Source organism: Dioscorea cayenensis, chromosome 18 (assembly GCF_009730915.1).
Source record: "Dioscorea cayenensis subsp. rotundata cultivar TDr96_F1 chromosome 18, TDr96_F1_v2_PseudoChromosome.rev07_lg8_w22 25.fasta, whole genome shotgun sequence".
Taxonomy (NCBI): Eukaryota; Viridiplantae; Streptophyta; class Magnoliopsida; order Dioscoreales; family Dioscoreaceae; genus Dioscorea; species Dioscorea cayenensis.
In genome coordinates this window covers 3,668,420-3,685,575 of record NC_052488.1, presented here as the reverse complement: position 1 = coordinate 3,685,575, position 17,156 = coordinate 3,668,420, and the positions used below count along the sequence as shown (strand labels likewise).

At 39.4% G+C, this 17,156-nt stretch overlaps 1 protein-coding gene across 1 annotated transcript; it reads left to right on the top strand.

Moving 5' to 3' along the window:
• The first annotated feature begins 285 nt into the window (after nucleotides 1-285).
• On the top strand, nucleotides 286-4,430 carry LOC120281932 (UDP-glycosyltransferase 82A1). Its single transcript, XM_039288624.1, has 2 exons — nucleotides 286-806; nucleotides 3,354-4,430. Exons 1-2 carry the CDS (start codon nucleotides 350-352, stop codon nucleotides 4,310-4,312), a joined length of 1,416 nt encoding a protein of 471 aa, XP_039144558.1. The 5' UTR covers nucleotides 286-349; the 3' UTR covers nucleotides 4,313-4,430.
• The last annotated feature ends 12,726 nt before the right edge of the window (nucleotides 4,431-17,156 follow it).

Genomic DNA, 17,156 nt, shown 5'->3' with positions numbered 1-17,156 from the left:
GATACAACCCACACACACACATTTATCCACAAAAAATGTGCCACACACACACACACACACACACACACCCACACCAAAAGTTGCAACCATTTCCAATTTTCCTACCCAAAAAATATGTGTCAGTGCAGCTCCACTCCATCGCATCAATGCACACCAACAAACCCAGATCTTTTCCCTCCTTTTTTTTTCCCAACACGTGCTCAATTGCTCCCCACGCCTGCCTCTCCTCATCTATTTAGTCTCCCTGCTCATCAAACTTCTAATTTCATTCATTCATCCAAACATCCAAAACACCAAAATATATATATATATATTCAACTGAAAAAAGAAAAAATACAAAAAGGAAAAAATGACACAAGTGACAAGCATGGTTCTAGTCCCATACCCAGCGCACGGCCATATCACGCCGATGCTGCGGCTCGCTCGTGCGTTGCGCTCGCTCGGCATCACGTCCATCGTCGCACTACCAGACTTCATGCACAGAAACTACAACTCAACCGATGACCAAGTCATAATAGAACCGATTCCAAGTGGGTTCAAAGAGAATGATGATGCAAAAGACTTCTTCTCCATAGATGCTTCCATGGAAAAAATCATGCCGGGGAATTTAGAAAGGATTGTTAGGGAGTTGGAATTTGCAGGAGGTGTTGCATGTCTGGTGGTGGACTTGTTGGCGTCTTGGGCTGTAGGAGTGGGTCAACGTTGTGGCGTGCAGGTGGCCGGGTTTTGGCCGGCCATGTTTGCCACTTACCGGGTTGTATTTGCTATCCCGGAGCTCATTCTCAATGGGTTCATCTCTGAATGCGGTATGCCTTATTATTATCTTAAATTTTATTCTCATAAAGTAGAATTGTTTTTTAAAAAAAAACTAAAGTGATAAAGTATTCACTTGAAGATTCAATATTGGGAGAGAGAGTTTATCCATAAATTTTTCATTTTCTACCGAGAAGAGCTACCATTTTTCTGATAGATTAGAAGTTTGACATATAATTTTATGAAATAGAGTTTTATTTTGAAATCACCAACAGCATTATTTTATAATGAATAAAATAGTGATTGCTTTATTGCACAAAAATCAGTGGTTATTAATAATTTGAGAAATTTTTAAATAAATTTGATTTATATGAATATGATTAATTTAAATGGTAATAAATTACTAATAAATAAATCATAATTTGTTTTTATTTTTATTCTTCAGTTTATTTTTCATTTTATAGATGGAGTAATTTTGATATTTTTAACTCCCACCCTTAAATATAAGTGTTTTTTTTATTCTAGTAATATAAAAAGGGTTTTCCCCAGTAAAGAGATATTTGGGTTTAACAAAAACATCATGGTTTTTTAATTTAAAATGATAACAATTTTTTTTTTTTAATTAAAGGTGAGGGTAATATGTATAATAATTAATATATGTATTTTGACTAAGAGATTTTTTTTGACTTTTTAAAAAAAATCAAGTGAAAAGGTCATTTAATATTTTAGCTAAGTTGAGAAAATCAGCAGCTGCTTGGGTCATGGGTAGTGAGTTTGGTGACAAGCAAGTAAATAAAAAAAAATTAATTTTATTACATGACAAATATATAAATTTAAAAATTTTATTATTTTTCAAAATATCAATAATTTTGTTTTTTTTATTAACCAAATTGTAATTGTTGATTCAATGAACTGATGACCTTTTTTATTACCAATATACATGTGAATATGGATTTATTAATGATCAATAAGCACAAGAAAATGCATTTTGTGTCGGCTTTACAAACAGAAGTTTTTCTTGAAAAAAATATAAATATTTTTTTAACATTATTATGGTCCTTTATTAATTAGTTAATTTTTATACCCAACTCCCTCTGATCATATACCATCTCCTAATCATCTATACGACAAGTATGACTATCTTCTTCTTTTTTTTTGTAATATTTAAATAAATATATAAATAGATTTTGGAGTTATTTAAAAACGTATTGATTATCAATCAATTAATTATTAATTTAAACAACTCAATTAGTTAATTTTAATTACATAATTAAATATAGATCAAAATTTTGTTCAAAATAACTTAAAATTTCAAACTTCAAACTTAGCTTTATCCCAATTATGTTCAAATGCCATATATAAGATTGTATCTGAAATTTATATAATTAGAACGTATGGTCTAGATTCATGCACATAAGCATTCAACAAGTGTATCCAATGCCCAGGCTGTGTACGAATATAGATATATATATGGACTGAATAATCTAGTTAGAACTGAAAGGTCTCTTTCTTAATTACAAAAATAAAATAACAGAGGCATGCTGTAACCATGGAACGGAACGGAATAGGCATCATGTATTTATTTATTTATTCATGTATTATAATAATAACAAGTCATTAGAGAAGCCTTTTTGGTTGGAGCACAAAGGAAAAGAACCTTTGAATGTGGACATTAATTTTTAATTAATTAGCCTCACACCCTTCGCTTTTCCTTCAATTGTTTTCGTGCCTTGCGTGCATGGCTAGGACACTTATATATATAAATCAGATATAAAATGTGGAAAAAGTTTTTGCTTTAATTATCAATTATATACTAACCCCATAGTGTCTATCTCTTTTAAGTCATATATACATAGAAGTTTATGCATGTTATTTAATTATATTAATTTTAAAAATAATTTGAATCCAGTACTCTCTTCTTAAACTTGAAAGATGATGGTTTATATGCAAACATTTATGGTTTTGTTTAGGGGAAGAAACCAAGTTGTACAATCCGATTCTAGCCAGCATCATTATACCAAATCATGGAAATTATTATTTTTTTTTTTCAAACTATAAAAATTATATTTGTAAAGAGGCAATAATAATTTTATGTTTAATTTGTCAAAAAAAAAATTAATTTTATGTTTATGTAAAATGAAATTAATTAAAATAACATATTTCAAATATTATTTTAAAATAATATAAAAATGATCACTTACCATGTTTCGAATTTTATTTATTTATTTTATCTGATATTCATGACTTTTTTTTTTCTTCAGTTGCTATTGAAGATTATACATTGTTTATTCATAGATAATTTTTAAATATTTTAAAAAAATTTAATGGTTAGACTATATAATAACCCTTAAAAGTAATCATCTATTTGTACTGTATTTTTAAATACTTTTTTTTATAAATGTATTTATTGTTTTCCTTATTTATATTTCTTAAGCATGACAATAACAAAAACATGTCTTATTCCACAATCATACACTTTGTTTCTTCCTCTAGGCATGCATTCTCCAAAAATAGGAAGTAGAATTCACTAATAACAATACATAATCATCAAATTAATTCCACTTAGCTAATTAAGCATGTTTTATTTTGCATAAACACAGGAATCCCAATCCTCCATCATCATCATAAAATCAACCAAGATATAATCTTAGAGCGAGACTTGTTGACCTCCAACCAAGCAAAGTTGAGCACCAAAGACCTACCATGGTTAGTTGGTGAACCATCATCTCAAAAATCAAGATTTGCCTTCTGGTTAAGAGTTATAAACAGAACTAGATCTCTTCCATGGATCCTCATCAATTCCTTCCCAAAAGAAGATAACAACAAGATCACTATCCTTCCATCTCTTCTGTCCAACCATCAACTTCAAACTTTTCATGTAGGGCCATTAATGCTATCCATTAATGATAAAAAGATACTCATGAACAACATCAACAACAGCAGCAACAAGAAAGAACATGACAAGAGCATCATACAATGGTTGGAAAAACAAGAACCATGCACAGTGATATATATTTCATTTGGGACTTGGGTTGGACCCATTGCAAAGGAGAAGATCATTGAGTTGGCAATGGCGTTGGAGGAGGCAAAGAGACCTTTCCTTTGGGTCCTTAAAGAAGAGAAACAATGGAGGGAAGGGTTACCAGAAGGTTACTTAGACCGTAATGCCAAAAAAGGGAAGGTGGTTGCATGGGCGCCTCAAGAGGAGGTGCTCAAGTTTCAGGCTGTTGGATGTTATCTCACACACTGTGGATGGAACTCAACAATGGAAGCTATAAGGCATGAGAAGAGACTCTTGTGTTATCCTATCTCTGGTGACCAGTTTGTGAACTGTAATTATATTGTTGGGGTTTGGGGGATTGGGATTAAGCTTGAAGGGTTGGAAAGAGGAGTTATATTGGATGGGATTGAGAAGATTATGGTTGGCAGAGAGGCGGAGATGATACAGAAGAAAGTGTCAGAAATGAAGGTGAGAGTCATGGGGGACGAAGAGATTTGTGCAACTGCAAGTAATCTTGAGTCCTTTGTGGAGGTTGTAAGAGAAGCAAATTCTGGTTGAGATGAAGCACTCGTGGGTTGTCGATGAAAGTTAGTTACATGTTCGACAAGATGGCTTCTTTCATTTAAAATAAATATACATTCCCTGTGGAAGTGAATTTATTAATAAGTTGTGTTTGGATGAGATACAATAAAAATATTTTTTTTGAGTTAAAAAAAAGTGAAAATTACCAAAAACACCCCCTAAGTTTGCCATATTGCCAAAAACACCCCGTTAGTTTTGCACTCCCCAAAAACCCCTTTCTTTTTAATTCCATGTTTTTTTCAACCCCCCAAAGCATGTAACGGATGTCAACGGAGTGATTTTTCAAATTTTATGGACGAAAATGCCCTTGCATGGGGAGTCGAATCGCATGACCATTTCGCGGTATGAGAGGGGGTTTCCGTATGGTAACCCCAAGAGAGGAATTCTTGGAGCCGTTCTTGAGTTTTTTTCTCAACTCGCGTCTTCGATTTTTCATTTCAGTTGTCTCCAGTTGTCTCTCACGGCTGACCTCTGTAATTCAGACTTTTTCCCTTTCCACCCGGTATCTTGAAGGAGAAGTCCCGCATAGTAGTTGGCATTTAATCGGGTTTGCAATCTAAGGTATTGAGTATGGTTTTTATGGTAACTATTCATTACTAAAAGAAAGATTTTTCGGTTTCGTTTTGTGCTCCTGTTTTTGTTGGAAGATATTGAAGTCTGCAGGGGGATTTCTTGGCTGGGGTTTTGTTAGTCTGCAGGGCAATTTATCGGCTAGGGTTTTGTGTTGTTTTGCGCTTTCGTCTGAATACACTATCGAAATAGTTTTTTCGATTGTTATGATTTGTGTAATATTTATAATGTATATTTCCCTTTCATTTGATATGGTTGCAGTTTTACAAATGAGGTTTACGTTTAAGAAATGAGATGTTACAGTTTAAATTTTGTTGTCTCTATTTAAGTATTGTTGTCTCTGTTTAATAAACTAGGTCTCTGTTTAACAATTGATATCTCTGTTTAAGAACTGATGTTTACCGTTTAAAATATTATATTTCCGCTTAAACATTTGTCAATACTGCATGTTGAATGTGTTGTTATTGTCGCAAGCTTGTGACTATGGCGGTCAACCTAGTTAATGGGCGATGCTATTTGACACCGGTAGTGGAGACCTTAGCAGAATTGAAAGATAACATGACTCCTCGACACTGGGAGATCATCCGAAGAACACCGTTTGCAGCATTCACTGAGCTGGAAGCTATATACCAAGAGAGGGCCCTTCTTGATTCTCTACTGCAAAGATACGATGGCCGCACCAATAAATTCAGGATCGGGGAAAGCCTACTGAGTTTCAGGCCTCAGGATATGGCCCTCGTTCTTGGTCTGCGTTGCGATGGCGACGCAGTCGTGTTTCAGAAGAAGAAAACCTACTCAGCGTTCGAAGGGAGGTATTTATCAAAAACCTATGAGAGACACAGAGACTCCATCAAGAGTACTCTTGTGCAACTTGTTCGACAGAGGGGGGAAGAAGATAATTTTGTCAAACTCCTGATGGTGTACCTCATGGGTACAGTCCTCTTCCCAAATACATCATGCTCGGTTTCGAACTGGATCGTTAATTATGTCGATGATCTACCCGCCATGGGGCGATCCGCATGGGCGCAGGCGACACACAAGTGGCTGATGGAGGACATTCCACACGCAGCCGCTCGAGTGCAAGATAGATGCGCCAGAAAGAAGACCAACACAGGATATATTAAGGGGTGCTCGATCGCGCTTAACGTATGGTTTCTACGAGTGACCGGAGCGGGAAAGAAAGTCCGTTTCGGCAAGATCCCAAGGATCTTTCGTGCTACGGTGAAAGTAGTTACAGGGAAGCAAGCTGACGGTAGAAACCGACTTTGTCATCGCTCGAAGGAAAAGAGGTAATAAATCATGGACAATGTTTAATACAAGTCTTTAATGTTTAACCATTTTATTTAGCGTTTAACTTTATTATTTACAATTTAAAATTTATTCATAAAGGTGTAAATATTTTGTTCTCCGTTTAAATATATTCTATAATGTTTAATATATAAAAACTCTATTTAAATATAGTTGTTATAGTTTAAACTGAATGATTTCGCTGAAATTGTTTGGTTTACATATGTTAGTTTCCTGAGCTGGTTCCCGTGAGTCTTTGAAGAAGAAATATTTGTTGGGTCTAACCGAGCGGATGGATGCTATTGCTCGGGAACCACTTGCTCGAGGCGAGGGATGAGAGGCGGCCTCTATCGTGCGCGCTCAGCGCCCGTTCTCCTATTTCCAGCCCCACCACGCGCACGCATTCCTCGGCGTCGGAAAAAGCACTCCCCACCCCGCCCGATTGCAACAACCCCCCCTACCACGACAATGACAGTCCCCCAATTGTGGCAGCCCCTCCCACCGTGGCAGTCCCACCGACTACCTTAGGCGAAGATGTCACTACAACTCTTATGCAGGCATGCCAGATATTGATGACCGAGTTTCCTCGGCTTGTCGCTCGTATTGAGGCACTGGAAGGACGTTCACAATCGACTGCGTCGTTCCTCCAAAGAAATGAACCACCTGGAACGGACGAGCCATCGGAATTTGACGACGATGACTTGCGAAAAAGAGGAGAACAATACTACCTCTGTCTCCATTGCTGGCTGACGATGAAACAATAGCAACACCATCGGTGACGATCGTCATTCTTGAGTCTATCGCCGTAGATGACATGGTCATGACGGTGGAGGACATCGTAGATGATGTGACCGTTGCTGCGGTTGAGAAGATCGTTTACTCCCTTGTTAACGAAATCCCCGACCCAGTGGAACCGGCTGCCAAGATTACGGCATCAAAGATGGACACAATCCCTGAAGAACAAGAACAAGCTAAGGGTGTGTCTCCCGTTGATGCTATTGCCGTGGCCACGACTGAGAAGATCATTGAATCTGTTGCCGTGGCCGACAGTACCGCATCGAAGAAGGACACAATCCCACAACAAAAAGAAGCAAGTAGGGGTATGTCTGCGGTTGATGCTGTCGTCGTCCCCGCATCGAAGCCAGACACAATCCAACAACAACAACAACCATGTAAGGATGTGTCTGCGGTTGATGCTGTCGCCGTCCCCGCATCGAAGGAAGATGCTTCTGGTGCTGAACACCGTCAAAGCTCAACGATAGTACCCCATAAAGACCCCGACCGAGCAACGAGGGAGATGATCAAGGCCAATCAAAATTTGGACAAGACGGCTCAGCAAGTCTTCGTTCCAAAGAAGAAAAAATGGGTTGGCCAATCGCGTCTTAACAAATACGAGCAGGAGTTGATGAGGATCTTCCTTAATTGGCGTATGGACAGGTAAGTTTAAAGTTTTCATGATAGTGTTTAAAGTTTTTATGATAGTGTTTAACTTTTTTGTGATAGTGTTTAAATGTTTATATGTTATCATTTAATTTATCTACTTAACGTTTAATTATTTATAATATCATTTGAGCATTGTTAATATCATTTAAATATTTAGAATATGGTCTAATTATATCTGTTATCGTTTAATCTCAGTATTGTCGTGTGGAAGAATGACGCTGTCAGCACCACACGGGACAAATTATACACTCTGCTTGAGGATAAGGAGATGGTCACAGATGATGTGATGGACGCTTTTGTATGCATAATACAAAAGTCGATGAGCAAAGTGCAATATCCCTACAAAAAACGCGCCTCCATCACAAGACCGCTGGTGCTGTTTATGTCAAAGCAGGACGACGCACATGAAACAACTATGGCTATGATCGGAGATGCTGTGCGCAGCTTGCATGAAGTTGAAATTGTCATCCTCCCGATAATAATGAATGGCCACTTCCATGTCGTCGTCCTTGACAATGACAAACAAGAATGCATGCATTATTCTTCATGCGCGGGGTACGAAAAAGACGCGTTGGACATGGTAAGTTCTTTAATTATGTCCGATTGATAGTGTTTGTTATTTAATCGGTATCTTAATCTCAACTTGCATATCTCGACAGCGGAATCTATTCGACACGGCTGTCGATATGCAGTTCGGCAAAAACAAGGAAGCGTCGATTGCGCCGTCTATGTCATGCGGTTTATCGAGCAATTACTTTGGTGTGAGAAGCTACGGCTACCGCAGACAGACATTCTTTACCTGAGATTAAAGTATGCTACCCGCATACTTAAGGAGGGGAGGGCAGCCGGCGTCCATGAGAAAGGGGGGCTGTCCTAAGCGGGTTAAATTTTGATTTCGCAGGACAGAACTTGTATATGTTAATGTCAATTTTGTTTTCGAATGTAAACTAGGACAAATTCAATTCATTGTTTTCATTTTCGAAGAACATGACTTGTATATGTCAATGTAAATTTTGTTTGTTTTCAATTGTAAAGTCAGACTAAATTCCATTCAAATTCAATTCATTGTTTAATTTACAGTGTCATTGTTTACATTTCAGTTTAATTGTTTAATTTTACCATCTATCGTTTAAATATCAGTTTGAAACATTTAAAATTACAGTTTCTCTGTTTAAAATAACACTGTCTCTGTTTAAATAACTGATAACACTGTAAAGAATAAGAGTTTAAATATGAAAAATTTCCAGTCAGTTCAGATTGTTTCTCTTTAGAAGTCAGCTTATTTATAATGCCTAGTCGGCGACAGTTTCATTACAAGATCTACAATTGTGACCGGATCCATGGCAGCGGCTGCAATGTAACTCGCGGACATCTAACGCTTGTGACTCGATCCTCTTTCGTCTAGAACGCCCAGGCTGCCTTCTCGTCACATGCGGTAGCAAACGAAGCTCACGATTTCCGTCTGAAGGCCTGTCATCGTCAGGTATGGGGAATATAGCTTCCTTATACGCCAGTTTGTAATTGTCGACGGTGAAGTAGCCGCTAATAAATCGATGAACGTTGGTGTCTGTCTGCATTATTGCAGCGCAAGCGTGTTTGTAAGGGATACCATAAACTTGCCACCTTCGACATGAACAAGTTCTGATGGCAAGATCTACAGAGTTGCTGCACTGGTCGATCACTTCGTAACGATCATCGACACAACGACCAACACGAAGATTTCGGCTATCCTTAACAATGATCTCTACCTTCAAATGTATGTCTGGGCATAAGTAGGTCTCCCATTTGTTCGCTTGCTCACGCCGGTTACATAACATGCGCATCAACTTGAACCTGGTAAATAAGGTTAAACAAAGACAGTGATGGTTAAATAATTCGTAAATATGTTTAAACATTATTGTAAATAGTTAAATGAAAGGATTAATATTTAAAGTCAGACAAGTCGAATTAAACAAAGATGGAAAATGTTTAAAGGGTAACACTAAATGTTAAGTGTAAATCAACATTCGCAGACCTTATGGAGTCGACCATTTTCGTCACCGGTAAATGACGAGCTTTTTTGATCCAAACATTGAACGACTCCGCGACATTTAAATACATCTCACCCCAACGATCACCTCTGAACAGATAATTCGACCAATGTGCCATATCCGATTTATTAATCAACCAGTGATGAGCTTCGGGTGATGTGGCCTGCAGTTCATTCACGGTATCATCGAAATCTCTAGCCATGGATGCCCACGCAATGCGGAAGTATATAGACCAACACTCCTCCCTCAATGCTTTCCCAAGTCTGACATTAGCTTTCATAAAATTGGTCACCAAATGTCGAAGACAGTATGCATGTGGCGAAGAAGGGAAGACTCTCGCAATTGCGTCACAAGGCCCTTGGACCTGTCCGACACGAAGGTAATTATCTCATGATAATCTCCTTCCTCGTATAAAGCATCGCCTAACTTAGATATGAGCCAAGTCCAATTGGCATCGGTCTCGTTGTCGACTATACCGAAGGCGACATGGAAAAAACCATTGTTTCCATCTTTCCCTGTGGCACCCAGTAGTGTACCCCGATATTTTCCAAGGAGGTGGGTACCATCGAGAAACAGCAGCGGCCTGCAAGCCCTCTTGAATCCCACAATACACACGTTGAAAGAAAAGAATACACGTTTAAAATGATCACCGTCTCTTTCCACGATCGCAACGCTGCCGGGATTTGTCTCAGCCACCTTATCCATATACCAAAGCAAACAGTCGTAGCTGGAGATGTCACTGCCGTCGAGGACCACCCGAGCATGCTCTTTTCCCAACCAAACCTACTTGTATGGTATGTGGACACCATGTTTTCGGAACATGTCCTTCTAAATGTCGATGGCCTTGTACAAGGGCCGGTCCTTGAGCTTCTGAATCACTCGTGCGCTAACCCATTTTTTGGATGCTTTCGGATGTGACGCCGAACCTATGCCACCACCGCAAGTGTGTGACGGGTTGATTGTCTTGATTCTGAAAGTATTTTTATTATACTCTTTTGATGCATGAAGGCGCCAACGACAGCCATCGGCAACACATTCCACAATCACCCGATGTTTTTCGTTCTTTATGAATTTGAAGTCAAAATTCCGTTTGATTGCATGATTTGGAAGTACATCCCTGAAATGTTCAACACCGTCAAAACGTTGCCCAATATCCAATGACAGTACTTCAGAATGATCTGACGAGGAAGGAAGACATCCCACACCGTCAGGGTCACCATGGGGATGAACGGGAGCACTCGCAGAATCTGAATTCCTGCCAACACTTCAGTCAAATGAAAAGATCAATATGTTAAGCGGAGAATATAATGTTTAAGTGATAATGCAAACATTTAAATGTTAACTTAAATACTTAAACAGTGACCAATTAACGTAAACGAATAGTACAAGATGTTAACCAGTGACTGATATACTTAAACAATAATGAACCCATACAATTGGATCAAATAAAAGAGAAAGAACTTACAACGAGTAAAACTCGTTTTCATTAGGATTCGGCAATGACACATTGTCTGTCTCGACAACAAGATCAACTACAGCGCATTTGAAGATGGAGTGCACGTGACACATCCGCTGGAAGTTAACATCGTTTTCTATTGGACAAACCGTTTTATATTACTTATACACAAGCACTTAGAAGGCGTCGAGAGTATCCCTTTCCACCGGGGCATAGTGTAAAGGACTAGTTACGGTTGACCATAGATTTGGGAAAGTGTATATTTGGATCTCCGCGACTCATTAAACTTATGTTAGGAGACATAATATTAGTCTTGCACTTGAAACAATAGTCCTAGGGTGAGCATTTCTTAGTACGCCATCTTACCATCGACTCTTTATTCTTCTTATGTTCTCCTTTCTCTTCTTGATAAGTGCTTTTGTGATACGAATGCGAAGTGTTCTTTCCTTATGATGAGCATTACTTTTATCAGGTTTTAGCGCTAATATGTGTGCATTTATGTTACTTTCATGCATATAGGGTTGTGAAGCTGAATGTTAGAGAAAGAAGCCAATGTAAATCGTGAATGTACCATTTAGAGGAAATCTTAAGAAAGATCAAACACGAAGACATAAGTCTGGTTCAAAGATGCGAGAATGTGTGCCAACCTCCATGTATTCAAGTTAGCATAATGACTTGGAGGGGCACAAAGGCAGTCACATTCGAGTATCCCGGCTTGTGCATTAATAACAAGATCTTCACCGATGAAGCCGTTGTTGAAGAAGCAAAGCGACCTATGACGTAAATGTGTGCACGTTTATGTTACCTCGATGAAAGCATGGATTCAAGAGTGTCTCAGGCAGGTACGGTAGCAGGGCATTGTAGCAATCTACTGGAGTAGGTACTGTTCACAGCCGGCTGAAAAAGAGAATTCCAGAGAATACACACGGGCGTGTGGAAATTATCCACACCCATGTGAAAATTCCAAACGGGCCGTGTGGAGAATCCACATGGGCATGTGGATGCCCAATTCCAGCCCTATTTAAGGCCGATTTTAATATTCATTTCTCCATCTTTTCCCCATCTTGAGAGAGGGCGGCGACTAGGGTTTGGAGAGGTATTGGCTAGGGATTGGGAGAGGTTCTACGGCTCCGACATCACGCTTCATTTGGAAGAAGGTTAGTGTGAGAGCTTTCGTCGGCGACCGAGACCTCAAGATGCCCAGGTACCCTTTCAAGAGCCTATGATCGTATTAAGAGGCTCGAGAGCACTGTGAGGGTATTGCAGTCTGAGATCATCAAGATGTTGTCAATACAGTCAGCACAGTATATCGATATGATGGTCTGTTTTAACTTCTTACGACAGCTATTGAGAGGCAGACCCCCAGCTCCTCCAGCATCTCCATCACCACCTCCACCAGCACCGTTTGAGCTTCACAATCCATTGGAACAACATTCCCAAGGACATAGCTCCATCAAATGCAACACTAGGAGTCAGGGAAGTATTGTTTTGATTGCTTCTCCTACATCTGAATTTCATTGATTTACATTATGAATGAGCTTGCATGTGTACATTGGGGACAATGTACAACTTAAGTGTCAGGGGAGGGAGTTCCATAGTGCACGCATCATTTTTATAGTAGTTTTGATTGATATACATGCTCACATAGCCAATGGCGGTTCACCTTAGTTGCATTGATTGTATTCTTGAGTTTAGGAGAATTTTTAACATTGAATGTTTTCATGCTCTAGTTTTTGCTTGAATTTCTAGGAATTTTTGCACGATTTACACTTGTTGCACTACTCACTCTTTGAACTCTTTTGGAAACTCATGTTTGATGTATAAGGGACTAGTTATAGTTATTTCTTGTATTAATCCTGAAAAAAAAGAAAAAAAGGAAAAATGAAAAAAAAAATAGAAAAATGAAAAGAAAGAACAAAATAGTTTTGTTGTTTAGTTGTGCTTGTTGGGTGGAAAGAGCTACCACCTATTATGTATGAAGCTACTCTCATAAGTTGGATACTAGTTATACCCTAATGAGAGAATGAGCTATCTCATGGGATGTGTAAAAGCTACCACCTCAAAAGTGTGAAAGCCACCTTAGCGGCCGCTTTGGAAAGGACTACCTTAAAGGATGTGTGAAACTACTACCCTTTTCGAATTTTTGTTACCTTTTATAGATAAATAAGTCCATTGTACGTAGAACTTTGAGGAGTATTGATAAGTGCTTGTGCAATATGAACGCAAAGCGTTCTTTCCTTATGTTGAGAATTAATTTTCTAGGGTTTTTACACTAATATGTGTGTTTTTATGTTACGTTTATGCAGGTAGGATTGTGAAACCAATTATGAAGGAAAGAATCCAATGTGGATCACAATGCACCGATTTTGGAGGAAATCTTGCTAAAGTTCAAACGCGAAGATATAAGTCGAGTGCGAGATGCTAGAGTGTGTGCCAACCTCCCATTATTTGAGTTTGCACAACCATTTGGAGGGGCACAAGGGCAGTCACACTCAAGCATTCCAACTTATGCACATAGAACAAGATCTCCATCAACTTATATGTCATTGAATAAGCAAAGCGATCCACGGCCAAAACGTGTGCCCGTTTATGTTACCTCGATGAAAAGTGCATTCGGGAGTATTTTTGGCAGATTACTGTTCACAGCTGGCCGAAAATCACAATTCCAGAGAATCCACACGGGCATGTGGAAATTACCCACGCCCGTATGGAAATTCCACAGGGGCATGTGAAAAATCCACAGGACCGTGTAGTCGCCCGATTCCAGCCCTATTTAAAGCCGAATCAGCCCCGATTTTAGGATTCTTTTCTCCATCTTTTCCCCAACTTGAGAGAGGGTTTCAGCTAGGGTTTTGAGAGGTATTGGCTAAGATTTTTGAGTGGTTCTATGACTCCAACATCGTCATTCCTTTGGAAGAAGGTTGGTAGGGGAGCTTCCGTCGAGGCGTATCCTATACCAGACAAGGGAATCCTTGGACGACGAGTAGAGGGCTTTCTACAAGACCATCGACACGACTATCGAGGGGGTTTCTCTATGGATTCATTGCTTTTACATTCTATTTCTTTGATTGTACTTAGCTCCATGGAGAGCTAAACCCCTAGTGGGTACTTGGGTATTTGTGAACCCTATGATGTATTTGTTTCATTGAACCTCTTTACTATGCTTTCAATTAATTGATGTTTGTTGTGAGTTCCAACCTCGAATGCTTGATTGTATGAACATTTCCCCTAGAGTGACACTAGGGTTGAGAGTTCTTGTTGGTAACCTTGTGAGTGAGTGACACACCACGAGCGTTAGACAAAGCTAGGTTGGAGAGGGTTGAGAGGGTGAGTCAAGTGGTACAGGAGCGTCCCCTTTCCCCTCCGGCGTGATAGATTCTACCTCCGTTCCTCGAGTTCTTTGCGGCCATAATAGAGTGAATGGTCTAAGGGATGACCCTCCGCTGGGGCTTAGTTGCGCGTGCAACGGAGTGAAGCGCTGAGGTGATCTTAGTATCTAAGGCTTAATCGTGGTTAGGGACCATCCACCTGGACCAAAGGGTTAGGTTTATAATTAGGAAGAGTGATAAGTTCTTGTGTGATATGAATGAAAAGCATTCTATCCTTATGTTGAGCATTACTTTTCTTGGGTTTTTAAATTAATATGTGTGTTTTTATGTTACTTTTATACAGGTAGGGTTGTGAAACCAATTATGAAGCAAAAAAGCCAATGTGGATCACAATGCACCGATTTTGGAGGAAATCTTGCTATGGTTCAAACGCGAAGATATAAGTCGGGTGCGAGATGCTAGAGTGTGTGCCAACCTCCCCGTATTTTATTTTGCACAACCATTTGGAGGGGCATAAGGGCAGTCACACTCAAGCATTCCGACTTATGCACATAGAACAAGATCTCCATCAACTTATCCGTCATTGAAGAAGCAAAGCGATCCACGGAATAAATGTGTGCCCGTTTATGTTACCTTGATGAAAAGTGGATTCGGGAGTATTTTTGGCATAGTACACATAGAACATGATCTCCATCAACTTATCCGTCATTGAAGGGTAGTCACACTTAAGCAGTTACTGTTCACAGCCGGCCGAAAATGACAGTTTCAGAGAATCCACACGAGTGTGTGGAAATTACCCACGCTCGTGTGGAAATTCCGCACGGGCACGTGAAGCATCCACGCCCGTGTAGTTGCCCGATTCCAGCCCTATTTAAAGCCGAATCAGCCCCGATTTCAGGATTCTTTTCTCCATCTTTTCCCCAAGTTGAGAGAGGGCTTCGGCTAGGGTTTCGAGGGGTATTGGCCAAGGTTTTGGAGAGGTTCTATGGCTCCGACATCGTCATTCCTTAGGAAGAAGATTGGTAGGGGAGCTTCCGTCGAGATGTATCCTATATTGGATGAGGGAATCCTTGGATGACGAGTAAAGGACTTTCCACAAGACCATCGACACGACTATCGAGGGGGTTTCTTTATGGATTTATTGCTTTTACATTCTATTTCTTTGACTGTACTTAGCTCCATGGAGAGCTAAGCTCCTAATGGGTACTCGGGTATTGTGTACCCTAGGATGTATTTGTTTCTTTGAACCTCTTTATTATGCTTTCAATAAATTGATGTTTATTGTGAGTTCAAACCTTGAATGCTTGATTATATGAACATTTCCCCTAGAGTGACACTAGGGTTGAGAGTTCTTGTTGGTAACCTTGTGAGTGAGTGAGTGACACACCACGAGCGTTAGACAAAGCTAGGTTGGAGAGGGTTGAAAGGGTGAGTCGAGAGGTACAGGAGCATCCCCTTTCCCCTTCGACGTGATAGATTCTACCTTTGTTCATCGAGTTCTTTGCGGTCATAGTAAAGTGAATGGTCTAAGGGATGAACTTCCACTAGGCTTAGTTGCCCGTGCAACGGAGTGAAGCGTTGAGATGATCTTAGTATCTAGGGCTCAATTGTGGTTAGGGACCTTCCACCTGGACCAAAGGGTTAGATCTATAATTAGGAAGAGATTTATCACTTGGAATCCCTAGAGCTCATTGCAAATCTATGCGAGTGCGAGGTGTTGAGATTGTTCGATTTCTCCTCCGGGACATGTATAGAGTTAGGCATAGTTGACCTTAGATTTGGGACTATGTAATTAAGGATTTCCACGACTCACCATTGCATTGATTAGGAAGCTTAATAGAGGGTTCTTGCACTTGAAACACTTATCCTAGGCGGAGCATTATCCGGGTACCCCATCTTTATCGATTGCCTTACCCCCTTCTTTACTTTTGCTCTCTTACTTGTTGCTTTTACTGTTGAGAATTGAATCATTGTCACACTCATTATCATTGATCTTTTACATAGCTAAGAATCGAATTAAGTATTTTTATTCCCTACTCCCTGTGGATTCGATACCCGCTCACCTGGGATTATTACTTCGACAAACCCGTGCATTTGCGTGATATATGCAAGGGGACCTTGTCAAATTTTTTGCACCGTTGCCGGGGAGTAGGCGTTTAGAGATACTTTGCACTTTGTTTTCTTAGCTATTTACCCTTCATTCTATTGCATACCTCTTCTCTATCACCATTTTGATTTGTTCTAAAAAAAAAAAAAAATATTTCACACTTTCTTATTCTTCCATCATTCTCATTTGTTTTTTTTTGTCATGTCTTACTTTTTCTTGCAAGGATTTTAAATGATGATTGACCCAGTCGTTGCTCTACATTTGCAGGTTGAAGCTCTGAGTTAAAAAGTTTATAGAGTTTTTGCTTCACAACAACAGAATATTCCATGTTACAACACATATCATCCAATTGAAGTGGGCTACCCAAACATATTATGGGATAATGGTGAACAACATTGGGAGGCACCTCAAGAGGAATGTCAAACGGGTGAGATACTCGGAGAGGATGCACTTCAGTTGCAAAGAGTATTAGCTAACTTCATTGAAGCATCCGATGTCTCCGTCCAAAATATGGAGACCACACTAAGATGTCATGAAGCCTCCTTTAAAAACCTTGAGCATCAATTAGGAGGGATACTTGACACACTCTCCAAGGAAC